Source organism: Neofelis nebulosa, chromosome 2, assembly GCF_028018385.1.
Source record: "Neofelis nebulosa isolate mNeoNeb1 chromosome 2, mNeoNeb1.pri, whole genome shotgun sequence".
NCBI classification, from domain to species: Eukaryota; Metazoa; Chordata; class Mammalia; order Carnivora; family Felidae; genus Neofelis; species Neofelis nebulosa.
Window position 1 is genome coordinate 188,044,414 of NC_080783.1, and position 16,114 is coordinate 188,060,527.

The following is a 16,114-nucleotide window of genomic DNA, read 5'->3' on the forward strand; positions in this document are numbered from 1 at the left end:
TCCAGCCAACCCCCAGGAGCCTTTACTCCACTCAGCTGAGGGCAGAATTTCACATTTTGTTTGCCCTGGACAGGCAAGGAAGAAAGTAAAGGCCAGGGGCTGGCAGAAGCTGGTCCAAACCAAACATACATGTGCGCACACGTACACACACGCGCGCGCACGCGCATACACACACACACACACATATATACGCGCGCACACATAAATACAAAAGGGGAGAGGGAGTAAGCACCAGCACCTCTGCCTAGTTGGTGCAGGTGATTGTTAGGAAGCTAAGTCCTAGGCCAGGAACAGGGCAACCAGCCTGGCCAGCACATTCAACCCCACTGGAGACTGGGGCCAGTGCAGCCACAGCATTTCAGTGCTCAGCCCTTCAGCTGGGTGATAGGCGGCTGCTGCCACATGTCCAAGAAAGGCTTGTCCTTTCACTACAGCGGAATGCGAGGGTGGGGGGGGTGGCGGGTAGGGGCGTGAGAAGACGATGGGGTCGGTTATTCCATTCCTTTTCATTTTACAACTTCACTTTCAGAGACTTCAGAGTTCCAAGTGTCTGCTGTGCTGTGGAACCCCCGAGTGCTCTCGCCTTGATGGCTGGGCACCTCTCGGCCCCTGGAAGCACCTACTCCATGATGGCTCGGTATAGTGCAGGCTCGATGTAATCTTCCCGATATCTTGAGTTGATCACTCGTTGCCGTTTCTTTTCCTGTTTAACCTCTTTCTCCGTGAAAATCTCATTGAAGCGCATGTCTGAGGCTACTGACTATAGAAGAATAAGCAAGCCAGATGAGCACTTTGTGGCCAACCACCCAGAAGGGAAAAACAAAATGACACACCCTTGCCTCATTCCCTCCCTCCCAGACCTGGAACAAGGGCACACAGAAAACACGCTCACCAGTCTAGACTTGACTCTCTTGGGAAGCTCTTCATCCAGCGTGTACACATCATCTCTCTTAACCACAAGCTGTGAGCCGTCCTCGAACTCCACCTACCAAGCAAACAGAGGCCTTTGGCTAAGACATCCCTGACTCTCTCCCTGGTCCCCAAAGCACAATGGCAACTTTCTGCTGTCACAGGAAGGATCCAGAACACTGAAGTAAGGACTGCCAAATTCGAAGCCACCCCCGGCAGACTGAACACAGGGCACCCCCTAGCTCTGAAAAGGTTGTTACTGACCCCTGAGCTCTTCCAAGAGCAAAGGCTTGCCTCTAAGAGGAAGCACTGAATTAATCAAGAACTCCCCCAGAGCCCAACAAAAACTTTTGGCTACCTGGTACATCTGGATAGGATGGGATGCCACAAATTTGGCTCCGTAGACTTGGCCATCTGTCCATCTGACTTGGACCACTTCTCCCTCAGCAGGAGGACCCAACTGGAGGCAGTCCTGGCTCTGAGGGGACAGTAAGGGAGAAGGATGAGAGGAAGGCCCCTTGAGCACAGGGGTGACCACCACCTACTCAGGGAAGAATGAACCAGGGCAGATTCCTGCCCAGACACCCAAGCAAGGCAGGCTCTCTCCGAGCTAGAAGACACAATGGTTAAAGACCTACCTGCCTGCTAAGTCATAAGCTGGCCCCAGATCTCTGCCCTTGCTGCTTCCAGGGGACAGAAAAGAAGAGCCAGAATAAACTTCGAGTGAACTTCATAAACACAGTGCCAAGATCAAGAATCCTCCTTGTGTTCCTTCAACTGTCCCTCTAAAGAACAGGGGACAGAGCTCTACCCCGAAGAAATACTAGAACAAGAATTTCAGAGTACTATGAAAACACTAGCCTCATTCACTGTGCTGACCTTGGCAGTGATGGTATAAAATCTGTAACAGGCAAAACTGCTCACATCTTAACACAGGGCAGGGGCTCCAAGCATTATTAGTTGTTACTACATCCTGTATCACTGCGTGCTCATAATTTAGGGTAAAAAGAAAAAAGAAAAATGCCCAGTCTCACATGACAATATCTCTCAACAAAGCAGAAAAATGTATTAATTCTGTCAAACCCCAGTCCTTGAGAACACGTGTGAGTACTCAAAAGGGCGCTTTGCTGCATGCTGAGGTAGGATGGTTATCTTGAGGAAAAGCACTGTGTAACTTAATTGTTGTGTAGCTGCTTTGTTCATGGAGCACCAGCTTTATCTGAAAAAATGCCTGACATAAACAAACTATGGTTACTCAGACATGGGTACTGGCAGACATCTTGGAAATGAATGAACAAGCCTGTCACTTTACGGAAAATATCAGACAGTACTGCCAAGGATAAAACTTAAGCTTTTGGAAAAATTAGAACTTCAGAAATGTAGTAATCACCAAAATCAGCTTGAAGCTTTGCCAAATTTAAAGATAATTTCTAAGAATGGTGACACTAATAAATGTGTTTTTTGAGACCGTATAATAAAATTTAACATTTGGAAGATCTGCGTAGCCCAACGTATGAGTATTTTCTAAATAACCAACGTATGAGGTTGCAAAATTTGGCAGAGGTGAAGAACTAGTCTCAGTGCAAGACAGACCAGTGGATTTTAATGTAACAGAGTGTACAAAGCTCATTGACCTGCTTTCAGATTCCACCCTGCAACTAACTTTTAAGAAACTATTACTCGTTGAGTTTTGGTGTAGTATTAAATAATCACAATGGTATGAAAGGCTATTAAAAGACTCCTCCCCTTTCCAATTAGCACACAACTGTGTGAGGTTGAATTTTCTTCATAGACCTTAACCAAAACAATATATCAAAACGGACTGAATGAACACATGACATAGAGATTTGCAGGAAAATGGCATTCTTCCCACGAATATTTTGTTTTAAAATAGTTATTTTCAATTTCTAAAAACCCAGACTATTTCAAATCAATTAATCTCTATTTTAATTTCTAACAGAGTAAACATTGATAAACATAACCCACAAAAAAGCTCTCTGGGGTCCTCAGTAACTTTTAGAAAAGAGAGTGCTGAAGTCATTGATCTGTAAGTCAGAGATAACACCACCTGCTTCTCAGAACTGGTATGAGAAGTGAGAGACACACCTGATCTGAAGCACTTAGCACAGGGCCTTGTGTACTAGAAAAGCCTAGTAAATTATAGCTATTCCACTGCCACAAATACTGTTAATATGATCTTTACCATGACTTAAGTCTACCTTGTAAGTAATGAATGTGCTTCTAGCAACTAAGCTGCTAATGAAGTATAAAAGTGGGAAATACCTGGTTTGTCAAAGGAAGAAGTGGCTTCTTCCCACTGCCGTGGTGCTTAATCTCACAAGTGAAAAGGCTGTGCGGGCGAGGGAAATTCGAACTAAGTCCTGAATACTGAGCCAGGAAACCTAGAAGTGGGTCCAGGCAGAGCCTCCCGTGTGTCAGGTGTCAATAACATAAGCAGGCCAGGGAGGTCTCCAAGCAGTTTCTGCTTAGCCCCTTCAACTGTAAAGGACCACACATCTACTAAGGGGGCATGATGGGAAAGAGAGTTGGATTAATTCTTCCAATATCACACAGCTACTAGGCAATGGAGCTAGTATTGGCACACTGGTTGGTTTCCAATGCCGGGCTCTTCCACTGCATAAGAACACCTTCAAGTGTAGTTTAGACTGAAATATAAGCATGTTTCACGGTGTTGCAGAAAACACAGATTCCAAGAAGCTTCCAGAGAGGAAGCAGGGCAGCCTAGCAGCACACAATTTTCTTTGCAAGGAAAGACCAGCACAAATGGTTCTTTCTGTTCAGGGAACTAATGGGCCTGAGGACCTGGCTAGAAATGGCGGGCTGGCCCACAGCCAGACCTACAAACGCCCCCATCCCACCTGCCCAGGAAGCTCCTTGCAGACATTACCACTATGTCCTCAGGATAGAGATTGTCACTGAAGGAGCCATCGTCAAAGTTGACTTCATAGAAGGTCTCGGTGGTGAGCCTGACCACCTCACACTGGTAGAAGCGCCCGTTCTTGTGCTTGCTAATGACCTTCTGGCCTGCGGTGATGCTCTGCAAGGCCCCCTTGGCACGCTGGAAAAAACAGAGGCTTGGGTTACTCCCACATGGAGTTGCCAGGACTGGAAAATGGGGACCAAGATCAACTGGTTGCCCTTTACCAGAGAGAAAGAATGGGACTGGAAAAATAAAAAGGAGAAGGGGATGGGAGCTGAACCAGGTCTTTTCCATATATCCACACCTCAGCAGGGACACTACCAGAAACCAGTGTCCTATTTTCCTCCATAAATGTAGCACCTCCCTAGTTCCCGTTCCACAACTGGTCCTTACACGATACTGTCTCCCAAAATACTGTTGTGTTAACTTCCCTACTGTTGCCGGGAACTGACCAAATAGCATCTACTAATGCACACAGCTTAGATAGACATCCAGGGAGACACTCAACAGGAGATCTGAGCCCAGGGCCCCAGACTCTATGTAGTCTATAATGCTCTATGTAGATCTCAGCACTAGTTCCCTGGAAAACTGCAGATGCATGTGACAAGGGGCTCCCATTACAAGGGCCATGCCAACCCTCACATCACCCCATCATTCTGAATTTGCCCTTGATGCAAATGGCATCAGAGAGCATCTGGTAACACTGTATCCAACCACTCCCCGCCAAGTTCCCCAAGCACTGCGCTCCAGCCATGCTGGCCTCCTTGCTGTTCCCGGAGCACGTGTGCCAAACACGTTCCCTCCTCAGAGCCATTGCCCTGCTGTTCCCTCTACCTGAAATGCTATTCCCCAGCCCTCTGCACACTGGCCCCTCACAACCAAATGTCAACCTACTGATGCTGTTCCTTATTATACCTCTTCCATTCCCCTTATCCTGCTACATTTTTATCCACCACCCTTCTCCCATCTGAGATACTCTACTTATGCATTTCTGTATGTCTTTCAACTACATGCAGCAAGAGGACAGGCACTGTTTTGTCTTGTTCACTTATATTTCCAGCACCTAAAGTTGGGACTGACATGTAATAGATGCTCAATAGATATTTAAAGAATGATTAGCGAGGACACATGGGGGGCTCAGTTGGTTAAGCATCTAACTCTTGGTTTCGGCCCAGGTCATGATCTCACGGTTCATGAGTTCAAGCCCCATGTCAGGCTCTGTGCTGACAGTGTGGAGCCTGCTTGGGATTGTCTCCTTCTCTCTCTCTCTCTTTCTCTCTCTCTCTCTCTCTCTCTCTCTCTCTGGGCCTCCCCTGCTCACTCACTCTCTCTCAAAATAAACTTAAAAAAATTAAACTACAGAATGATTAGTGAAAATAATACTACATAGTACCCCATTTTCTCAAAGCATCAGCAGTCTATGGGTGCCAATTTAAGGATGTGTAATGTTAATGACAGTCCCCAAATCACCATCCTGGCTCCATAACAAAACTCCTGCTTCCCTGAGCCCTCTGGGCTCAGCACTACCTCACCCGCCACGCCTCCAGAGTTTCTTCCTCACAATGACTATCTTCCCCCTTCCTGAGCTCCTAACCCACCTGACCAGCTCTCATGCCCAGTGTAACATCTCTATGGAAAAGGAGAAGCCAGTTGGCCAACAAGGCCTTTTCCATGACCCCAGATGGTAGTGACACGTTTGCTCCTCCAGACTGGTACTCCACTGTGCCCTTCACTACCATATTTCCTGCACTGTTGACAAATCTTCATCACGGTCTCTTCTAGTAGCCTCTAACTTCCCCAACTACAGTCTGGTTTCTGACCAGAAGACCCCCCGACAACTCCTCAGTATGGGGCACCAACAAGCATTATACCAGACCTGCCTGCCCCAGAGCACACAGCTTCCTGATCCCCTCCGCTGGCTTCTGTCTGCCCTTTCTCAGCTGCTTTCACTGGCTCGTCCTCTGCCATCTGCTCCTTACATTAGGAATCTCCAGAGTCCAGTTTCTAATGGCAACTGGAGTGAACTACCCTATTAAATGCTGAGAAGATCCAAATCTTCACCCTCATCGTTACAGCAGCTGTTTCCCGGTAGCTCCATCAGAATGCTCCAGCAATGACCTCAAGGTCATCCTCTTTTTCACCTCTCTCCCTTTCCCCTGGAAACCTGCCCTGCTCTGAATCAGTTCTGGTCACAGTTAACAGCATCACATTTTCATCCTCTCCATCTTCCAGGAGAGCCACCTGAGCCATCTTAACTTCACATTCCTTCACCCCTTCCCCACTAATCTCTCCAGGATGGTCAACAAACCCTGTCGATCCCACCCATCATAGGATCCCACGTAAGATGTGACCCCAGAGCTCTGGCTACATGTTCCCACTCCAGACCTCACTTCGCTCCCAGCCCAACCAGTCTCCCTGCCTCAAATTCTTATTCTTTGAGCCCCTGAATCCACCACCAGAATTAAGTGTTTCAAAATATGGTTCAAAATCCAAATTTTTGAGAAGTTCTCCTCATTTAGTGGAAGAGGGATCAAACTCCTAAGTAGGGCAGTCCAGGGCCTTCAGTGTCGGCTGCCATTTGTCTTTTATCACCCCTGCCATATTCCCAGAACATCTTCCATGTTCATTCTCCTGAGACTTGTTTGTTCAGCTTTTTTTTTTAATTTAGCTTGAGAGAAAGAGTTTGTGTGTGCGAATGCGGGAGGGGCAGAGAGACAGGGAAAGAGAATCCCAAGCAGGCTCTGTGCTGTCAGCTTGGGAGCCCAATGCAGGGCTCGATCTCATGAACTAGGAGATCATGACTTGGGGCTGAAATCAAGAGTTGGACACTTAAGCAACTGAGCCAACTGAGTCACCCAGGTGCCCCTCGTTCTACTTCTGAAGGCTTGAACACCCTCCCTCTCATAATTCCTACTTACTGTTTAAGTCCCACTTCAATATTTATTTATTTTTGACAGACAGACAGACAGACAGACAGACAGACAGACAGAATGCAAGTGGGGAAGGGACAGAGAGAAAGGGAAACACAGAATCCAAAGCAGGCTCCAGGCTCTGAGCTGTCAGCACAGAGCCCGACGTGGGACCCGAACTCACAAAAACCGTGACATCATGACCTGAGCTGAAGTCGGATACCTAACCAACTGAGCCACCCAGGTGCCTACACCAAATGCCACCTTCCACCCAAACCCTTTCGTAACTTGACATGTAGTGTTCTCCAAGTTCCACTATTTAGAGAAGCACAAAAATCCCTACTGCACGGTAGTTAATGGTTAACTGTTCCGAGCTCTCTCCATCAGTTCGCAATATCTGCATAGCTTCTGCTCTGCCCCAGACATGGTGGTAGGTGACAGGGACACTCATATTAATAACAGGACCCCTCAAGGAGAGGCAAACAGGTAAACATAATCACAAGGAATCAACCACAAGCAGTTTGGTGCCGGTGGATTAGGAAGCACAAGGCAGGCAGCAGAGATGGACAGGGGCCACCTCTGAATCCCTACTTATTAGCACTCTCCATAAAGGGTAAAGCTGGAGAAAATACGTGCTGACATAGGCAGAGAAAATGATCCCAGAAACAGTCAATTCTAGAAACAGAGGATTCTAGAACGGCACCTTCCCTCACCTCCAAATTCGGAATCTTGTGCCGAAAGCAGGTAATGAAGACAACGAAAGGCCAGTCGTCCGGCTGCATCATCACTCCGGCAGCCTGGGCGCAGCTCACGTGGAAGGCAGTTGGACAGCGGCCATGGGAGCACTGCACACAGCAGCCGGCGGCTCTTTTCCTCCGCTTCTTACAGAAGACACATTTCTAGGACACAGGGGAAGCAAGCCAGTGATTCCAGGAACTAACGGTGTGGTGTCCTCCACTGCTCCCCTGCCTAAACGCACAGAGTCCAACGGGCAAAAGCCAACCTTCTTCCCCAAACAAGAGGGTACACACACCTCTTTTAACCTCTTATCTGAGGACACGTGTCCTCTTTTAATATTCAGTGGCTCATAAGCCCTGACCTAACCCAAGGGTAACAGATGACCACTGGGCCACATGGGGCACGTTATGTTCTCCTCCACTCAGAGACTTAGAATAGGACAAAGATGCAGTGTCTCCAAGCCCATCTCCTCTTCCTTACCAGTTTGAAGCGGGGCAGGGGTATTTTGCTCACGTCCACTGGACTTCTTTCGGCAATGTTGACAAACCTTGCTTCCAAAATTGCCACAGCACATGAGACGTGGACCCACCTGCCAAAAGGCAAAGTGTACCTCAGTCACCTCTGGCTCCAAGGCCCTGTGGCCTCCTCATCAAATGTAACAATTCAAGAGTGGGTGGGCCTGCTGATAGTGCTTCCTCCTTCCTCCCCAGTCCAACACGGCCACTTACTTCCACCTACCTGCAAGGTCCCAGGACCCAGCAAGGAAGGAAACAGAGGTGTCTCCACACCAAGTATGAAAATGGGCCCCCACCACACCGCCCTGGGTTAGCACAGGGTTGCACTTCGTACACCGCTAACTCATTCACAATCTGTTGCAAAATAAGCGGAACCAGAACTAATGGAGTGGGGCAGGTTTCAGGGAGAAGGAACAAATCAGAGAGTCCTATACAGACCTCTTTTACCGCAGGAGCTGGGTGCTTCCTCAGATGTCTCCATCTGTGCCCCGTCTGCCCGTAGCCACAGCTCTACCTTCTAGGCCTCCTCCCAACCTTTCCCTTGGGCTGAGATGACCTCTGCCTCTGCTCCCTCCATCCACTGCACACTCATTTGTTAAGGTCTGGCCCAAGCCCCACTTGCTCTGACAGGTCTACTCAGTGGATATCCTCAGAGAATTAAAGTTTCCGGGCATTTTGAGAAACTGACACGCACCACGAAGAGAACAATTAAGATGCTGAAAGTTCTTAATGTGAGGCCAGGTGAAAACCTACGACAGACAGCGCGGGGCCCACACGGAAGCCGTCTGCGGTGCTGGCGGGGCCCCTATGCAAGTGGGAACAGATCTGTCTGGCGTGGCCCCACAGGGCAGAACTGGCATTGTGCGGTTACGGTGGGAGGCTCAAGCAGAGCCCTTTCCACTGCAAGTAAGGAAGAACTTTTAACAGCGCTCTCTCCCAACTGTGAGAGACACGATCACCTCAAGTCGTGGCAGCAAGTACCTTTAAAGGTTGGAAGCAGCAATCAGAAGAGCGGTCTATGTGGAACAGCATGAAGGGGGTTCTCGTGCTGCAGGAGGCTCCGATCCCCACAGGACCTTAGCCGGAGGCAAGATATTCACCACTGGCTGCCTGCTGTTATCTCCTAGACAGCCAGGTTTTCCAGGGCAAAAACCTCATTCACCTCACATTTCTACCTCAGAACAAGTAAGCAAAGACCAGGTACAAAAAGCAACCTGACGGCTGCTATGCCCATACTTCTGTAGACTTGACTCCACAGCACGTGGGTGAGGCTGAGCTCTCCAAGTCCCACTCTCCTCCCCAAGGACACACACGCTCAGTCAGACGCCAGGTTTGAGCCAGAGGGCACATGCTCACAGGCCCACGGCCACGGCCACCTCTGCACCAGCCCAGCTGCAACAAGGTTAACAGTCCTTTCAACAGGCCCTGAGCCTCTGCATCACCTGTACAGGATCTCCACACCCTTGAGAGTCTGTCTTAGCTCCCCTGCAAGGAAGACATCACTGATACCCCTGCCTCGGAGGGGAAGGTGGAGTTGGAAAGGTGTAGGGCTGCTTGGCTCCCCTTGGCATCTCATTTTTAAAATTAGTCTTGGAGATGCTATTGCACCTCCAACAACGTGCTTCCCAAACCCTCATCAGCCACTCTGATGAACAGCCACTGCCGTCTCGGTGCCTCTGCACGCTGCTCCAGAACACTGCTCAGAAACTCACCTGTCATCATTGGCTCTCTGGAGGGCTCCCCCTCGTAATGAGCACAAACAGCAGTCCTGCCAAGAAGGGAGGGGGAGGAAGGAAGGGTGGTTACCACCAAGTCATTAACATCCAATCTGCTCTCTCCTTGGCCTCCTTTGGATAACTGGAGCCTCCACATAAGAAAGTGGCTTATCGGCAGGTGGGGCCTCGCCTACGCAGCCCATGTAAGCAGGACTCCCCTACAGGAAGACAGGGAGACCACCCAGGGCTAAAGTACACCAAGTATTCCACTTGACTTAACATAATCCTCTTTGCTGTTACTGTTATCAACTGTAACCAATGATACTCTGCTCAAACTGGAAGCGTTACAGGACTCTGCCTTGTATGTGGGGTACTGCTAGGTTCCAGGGCAGGGAGTGATGAAGACAAAGCTACAAAATGAACCACCTGAACCCCATTCTGATGGCCAAACCCAATGCATTCTTTAAAAGGGGTTATAGCTTGTCCACAGGAGGACCTCTGCTTAGTCTGGACACAATGTAGCAAACACAGCTTCCAGACTCCATTCATGCCCTGCCACAGCTGGGCAGCAACCATACTGTCTGGGGAGATTTATTCTGACAGTACGCACTCTCTAACATCACTGTGTACCAGGCTCTGTACAGACTGCTGGGGACAGAAAGTCCACATGAAAAAGCCTGGCCCTGAGCAAATCCCGAGTCTCAGGGGGAAGACAGCAACACTGTGGACACACTCACCTCCTCCAGGGCATTGGCGGAACACCGAGAACACATCCAGTCTTCAGAAGCCTTTGCAGGGGGTACTCCATAGCAACCTAACAAGGACACCAAGATGAGCAAATTAAACCCAGAGGCCAGAGTCAGAATGCAGACCTGTGACTCTTTTTCACATACCATGAGTCTGAAGGCTGCGACCAAGTCTTACGGGAAAACCCCTGAATTCTAGAGTCAGGGTCCCCCAGGATTCACCCATACACTATGGCCCAAGGTCTCGAAAAGTCAGAGCCTGTAGGTCCACTGGTACAAACACCTAGGGAGCAGCAGGGACTACTGATCCCCTCCTGGCATCTACAGCCCAGAGAACAGCACAAGGTTGACCGTACAAGGACGCACCCAAAGTCAGTGAAACTCCCAACTCCATCAGCAGCAAACTCCCCAAGAACACGAGAGCAATCTTTGCACTCGGGACCTGGGGGCGCCACTGGGAGGCTGGAGGGAGGCCAACACGGGGCGAGACTTGCAGTGAGAAGGCTCAGGCCCTCTGGGTCAAGACGCAGACAAAAGCGGAGGCACTCACTGGCGTGGACCCGGACACTGCACTTCTTGCAGGAAACTAGAAGGCTGGTGCCGTCCTCCTCAAGGTAAGGGGTAGAAAGGTTGATGTCTGTGCTGCAGCCAGTCGAGGTGAAACACATTTCAGGAATCAATGGCTTGGTCCTCTGCTTCTGGGGGGCTAAATCTGGAGCGTTTCCACAGCTCTGACTAAGGCCTCCAAACTCCACCTAAGGAGAGACAGCAGTGCAGAGTCCCCAGAATCCCGTGAACATGCGCCTGTGTCTCCGCTTCCACCTGCTCTGTCAGCAGAAAGCCGCCTCTCTTCCTGGTAGGACTCTGTGGCTAAGGCTCTCGGGTGCACAGCCATTATCCCAGAGCTGCTAATTGAAGTTACCTCTAATGACTCCAATTCAATTTCTCACAGAGGCATCAAACAAAGGACCCTGGGGACAACTAAGGAAAGGGAGCAAGGTAAGAGGCAACTGGGATTTCAATCTTCCCAAGCCAAGTGGTAATAAAATGCACTGAGACGTTAGCGAGGCTGCTCTTGTGGGCTCCCTTATGCGCTACACTGCACGGTGGCCCGTACCCAGGGAGAGGACCCAGAGCAGGTGCTCCTAATGGACCAGCACAGAATCCCTCCTGGGCCCCCTGGCAGCACGTGACCTGAGCAGCAGCACTGCCACACGGCTGGAGCCCCACCTGTGATTCCTGGCTCGGGTCCCTCCAGAAAGAATGCCCAGAAAGAACATCCACATACTTCCCTTGGCAAACACCCTGACTGCAAATATTTGCTGGCTCTGTCTATGGATGGCACCATCACCACCATTTCAAGGACAGGGCCCAAAACATGTCACCCCTAAGCATGTGCCCCTCCTGAAACCCTGGGGCCCTCTCAGTGGACCTGCTGACAGTGCACCCAGTTCGTTCACTTGTCTCGCAGGCCAAGGGTACACACACTTCAGTTTTGCTTTTTCGTCAGTGGAAAGAAGTACTGAGCTGCTAATCCAAAGTATGTTGGCCTGAGGTTCCATTCTCTGGCAAGCGTGAATCTGTGGCTGTGCCAGCTCAGTGTAGCCATGCCACCTTAACCAACAGAGGACTGGTTATCCACATGCTGCCCTGTGCAGGTCCCAGGTGAACCTCAGCTGCTCACCCGGCACGTGCCCCTGTAGATGCATTCCCGACCTTCCCAAGCTGAACCCGAAGGCTACCATCAAGTGCCCCAGGACGGGGAGGGGCACAGACAAGCTCAGCTCCAGTGCTTCCCCCTCCACGTCCTCCCGCAGTCCCTCCCCTAGTTCCTTCTGGGTACTGCCAGTACCCACGGTGGCAATGAGAAAGGAAGACACAACACTGGAGAATCTGGCAGACTGTCCTGAAGAAAGGCACAGTGCTCCAGACTGGCCAGGAGGAAAAACCACCCGGAAGGAATCATCACTGCCTAGAATAATTACAAAAGAGCAAGATTCCTCTGCAAACAATGCGAGTGCCACAGGGTGCAGGGAAACCCACCAAGTCAAGGCTAAGCCACACCCCAGCTCTTCTGCAAACCATTGTCAAGTGAAAAGCCCCATTGCTAGATTATCTGCCTGGCCAGAGTAGCCTGGCCAGCACTCAGATGGGGCACTGAACACCAGAAGAACGCACCTTTCCCAAGATGACCAGTGACAAGCTATGTACCCACAACTAAACCCCACCTCCCTCTGGACTGCAGGTCCCAGGTAAACAAAGGACGAAGTGGACTTACCTGATGGTAAGTCTGAAAGATCATACAGACAGCGCAGTGAGGGGCCTGCTGGGCCATGGTCTCATTGAATTCCTTCTCGGCCTCAAAGTTCGGGGGTCGGTTCTGCCATAGTTGGCTCAGGGGCTTAGCCCAGGCCTCTGTCTCCTCAGCCTCCTCCTCGGGGGTCGGCTGTTCAGAGGACTCTAAAGCAGGAAGCAGAACATGAGTCGGTACCAGTGCCACACATCTATCTGTAGCTCTGCCTAGAAAGCAGATGAGCTCAGCCCAGACTTTTGGTCTCAGGTTTGGCCTAAAGCCAAGATCCTACAGATCATAAAGGCAAAGGGCAGAAGCGATTTCCAATAGACTCCTTCAGTACTTGGATGAAACTGCACAGTCCTGTCCGTAGCCCCCTCTCTGGCATGAATTCAGACTTCTTGCCAGGAAGAAGTCCCTCTTCTTGCCCCAGGAGTTCAGCCCACTCTCCTCTCCCCTAAAAACTGCCAGCATTCAACCCTTGTGCCCAAGGGCAGCACAGTACAACGGGGTCTTGCCAGAAACCATGTTGCTTGCTGCCTCCAATATGTCAGCATATTGAGTCCTTATTTAAGAGTTTTCTCTTTAGTTACACTGAAGGGAAACAAGGGGAAACACACACACACACACACACACACACACACACACACAAGGAAATAGCAAGCTTAATAATTTTTACATCATGTGCCTTAGTCAGAACTTTCTAGCTCCCTCTGGAAAGGCCAGTGGGATATCTGCCTTTCTGAACAGGGATCCCCAACCATCCTGGCTCTGTCTCAGAGGAAGGCAGAGTGTGTCCAAGACAAACCCTCTTTCCCAGCCAAAGGATGGAACACCTTGAGTCTAGACCAAGGCCTAGCACACAACGGCCTGCAGGCCAAATGCAATCCACTTGGGGAGCTTTTAAAAATGTAAAAACAAAAAAAAATTTTACATTTTTTTTTTAACTTTATTTATTTTGAGAGAGACAGAACAAGCAGGGGAGGGGCAGAGAGAGGGGGACAGAGGATTTGAAGCAGAGGTGCTGACAGCAGAGAGCCCAGTGTAGGACTTGAACTCACGAACCTCGAGATCGTGACCCAAGACAAAGTCGGATGCTTAACCAACTGAGCCACCCGGGTGGCCCTGTTTTTACATTTTTATAGGACTCAGAGAAAGACAGTGGGATATGTGACAGAAGGTGTACCGCCTCTGCAGACCTCTGGTCTAGATGACAAATTTCTATCTATTCGTTACTCCAAACAGCAAAGCATAGGATTCATCCGGCCTCAGCACTGCTGAGGAAGGAAAATCCCCTCTGGCTGCCATCTTCCTGGAAGAAAGGGACACACTGCTGAATGGAAACAAAAACCTACACTCGCAAAACAAGATGGAGGCAACAAAGGTGCACACTTTCCAGGTCCCCCCTCAATCGGAAGGGCACAGCCCAATCGATCCCCATGGAAACAGGGTCAAGGAGGTAGCAAAACACATTAACTCGAGGATTATGGGTGAATGAAGGCAATCCTTGATCGAAGGAGCAACACATATCAAAATAAACAAATCCAGAGTTTTTCTCCAAATCCTCCCCCAAGTGACGGAAATATAAGAAGTTACATCTGGGATGTTCTTCTTTGACAACTGAGTCCCCAAAGCAGTCCATGTATGGATTTGGAGCACCTGACAGAGCAGCTCCACGCCAGCTCCACCACATTAGGCATCCCATGCCTGGCATCTAGCTATGTGTGACCGTCAGGAGGCCCCAGCTACAACCCCTCAAACAGTCTTGCTTTGACCAAGACAGAACTGTTTTGAGGAAGCCCTAGAGACTCAGGCAGAGCAGCCCATGCAACACTCCACGACATGCTTATTTATTTGTTCATTTCTGGCAACTGCAGCTCAGTGCAGATAAACAGTTACCTACTCTGCCTTCATAGTCCTGTTTAACCGAATAAGACCTGGCAGCTGCCTCATGTGGGACCTGAGTGAAGCGTACCGTAACGTAGGGAGGCCACTGCAGACAATTAAAATCAACCTCTATAAGCCACAGCCAGGTCCAGCAAGAACAACGGTGCCAAACCAAAGCGGCTATTTTCCTTATCCTAACCAGAACAAGAGTGACCGACACAGACTAGAAGAAAAAGCAACAGGTACCCAATCAGAAAAGGAAGATTAACACAGTGATGTCTGCTGTTTTCAAAACCATAGGTGGCCAAAAATCACTTCACTCGTGAACACTGTAATGATGAGGAAAAATGTTCACCATGGTAAGTGAAAACCGCAGGAATTTTACAGTTTACATACATAAGACATCATGGAGACGTAACAGGTAAAATGTGTTCATTTCACCAAGTATTTTATGCCTCAACTGAAAAACAATTTGATGGCAGCGGTGGGGGGGGGGGGGGGGGCGGCGCGGGGAGGGGGGTGCAGGGTGTGCATGCTTGACTAAAAGAAACTAAAGAAAAAAAAAAGAAACTAAAGAAACAAAACTTTGAAATGGATGACTCTGGTTTGGTTTATAGGTTTAAAGGAAAAAAAGCTATAAAACATATTTTTGGGACAAGCAGGGAAAAATGAACATGCACTGAAGATAAGACAATATTACAAAACACTGCTTATTTTCCTAGGTGTGGTAAAAGTGTCTGTATAGGAGAATCCTGAGCAAAGCACCTCGCGGTGCACTTCGAGTGACTGGAGGGCTCCAGCTCGCTCTCAGATGAGACAGCAAGTGCGTGTACAGCAAGTTCATCAATGCCTGTGGAGACAGCGCCCACGGCAACATGGCAGCTGTCGGATACAGGAGGCGCGCACAGTGCTTTCCACAATGGAAATTTATCATAAAAAGTTGGGCGGCTGTATTTTATGATCTCAATTACACTATCATAAAAACATATACACGGATATACTCTAATGACTGACTAGAAAAGTCAGAAGATTAACACATGAAGACGTGCAAGTGGTCACCTTTGCAGGGTAATTTTATTGTCCTCTTTATAACTTTGTTTGCTTTTCCAATTTTCTACAACCTATATTTAGAGCCTTCGGGGGTGGGGGGGTTGCAGGGGTAAATCCTGAAGCCAGGCTGTTGCTACCCAGAGATCCCAAGCCCCACATGGGCCAGAGGAAGAGGACTTCCTAAGACTCTGAACTCAAGGTCTGGCCTACATTGAACTCAAGAGATTTTGATCTCAAGAGACTTTCCTCACCCAGTGTATCACGATCCTTCTACCAAGAAAAACAGTAGAGATGGGCACCGGCATCAGATCAGAAAGGGAACGTGGGGCTCACTTATGGAGCAGAGAGGCTGGTGTAACTCTGGATCTTTCCACACAGCCACTGGTGTCAGGAAGGACAGGGCAGGAAGGG

At 49.4% G+C, this 16,114-nt stretch overlaps 1 protein-coding gene across 3 annotated transcripts in view; it reads right to left on the reverse strand.

Annotated features, from left to right (window-relative positions):
- KDM4A (lysine demethylase 4A) overlaps positions 1-16,114 on the reverse strand; it is a 46,326-nt gene continuing 30,212 nt past the window's right edge. For 2 of the 3 annotated variants that reach the window (XM_058717716.1, XM_058717715.1), the window contains exons 13-22: positions 12,752-12,933; positions 11,024-11,228; positions 10,465-10,541; positions 9,725-9,780; positions 7,978-8,086; positions 7,473-7,658; positions 3,818-3,988; positions 1,268-1,387; positions 893-985; positions 1-760 (exon numbers count right to left, since the gene is read on the reverse strand). In XM_058717716.1, coding sequence (XP_058573699.1) covers positions 620-760; positions 893-985; positions 1,268-1,387; positions 3,818-3,988; positions 7,473-7,658; positions 7,978-8,086; positions 9,725-9,780; positions 10,465-10,541; positions 11,024-11,228; positions 12,752-12,933 — 1,340 coding nt within the window. In that variant the 3' untranslated portion in view covers positions 1-619. Of the gene's footprint in view, positions 761-892; positions 986-1,267; positions 1,388-3,817; positions 3,989-7,472; positions 7,659-7,977; positions 8,087-9,724; positions 9,781-9,813; positions 9,946-10,464; positions 10,542-11,023; positions 11,229-12,751; positions 12,934-16,114 lie in introns of those variants that run through there. The other variant, XM_058717717.1, reaches the window with a different exon arrangement.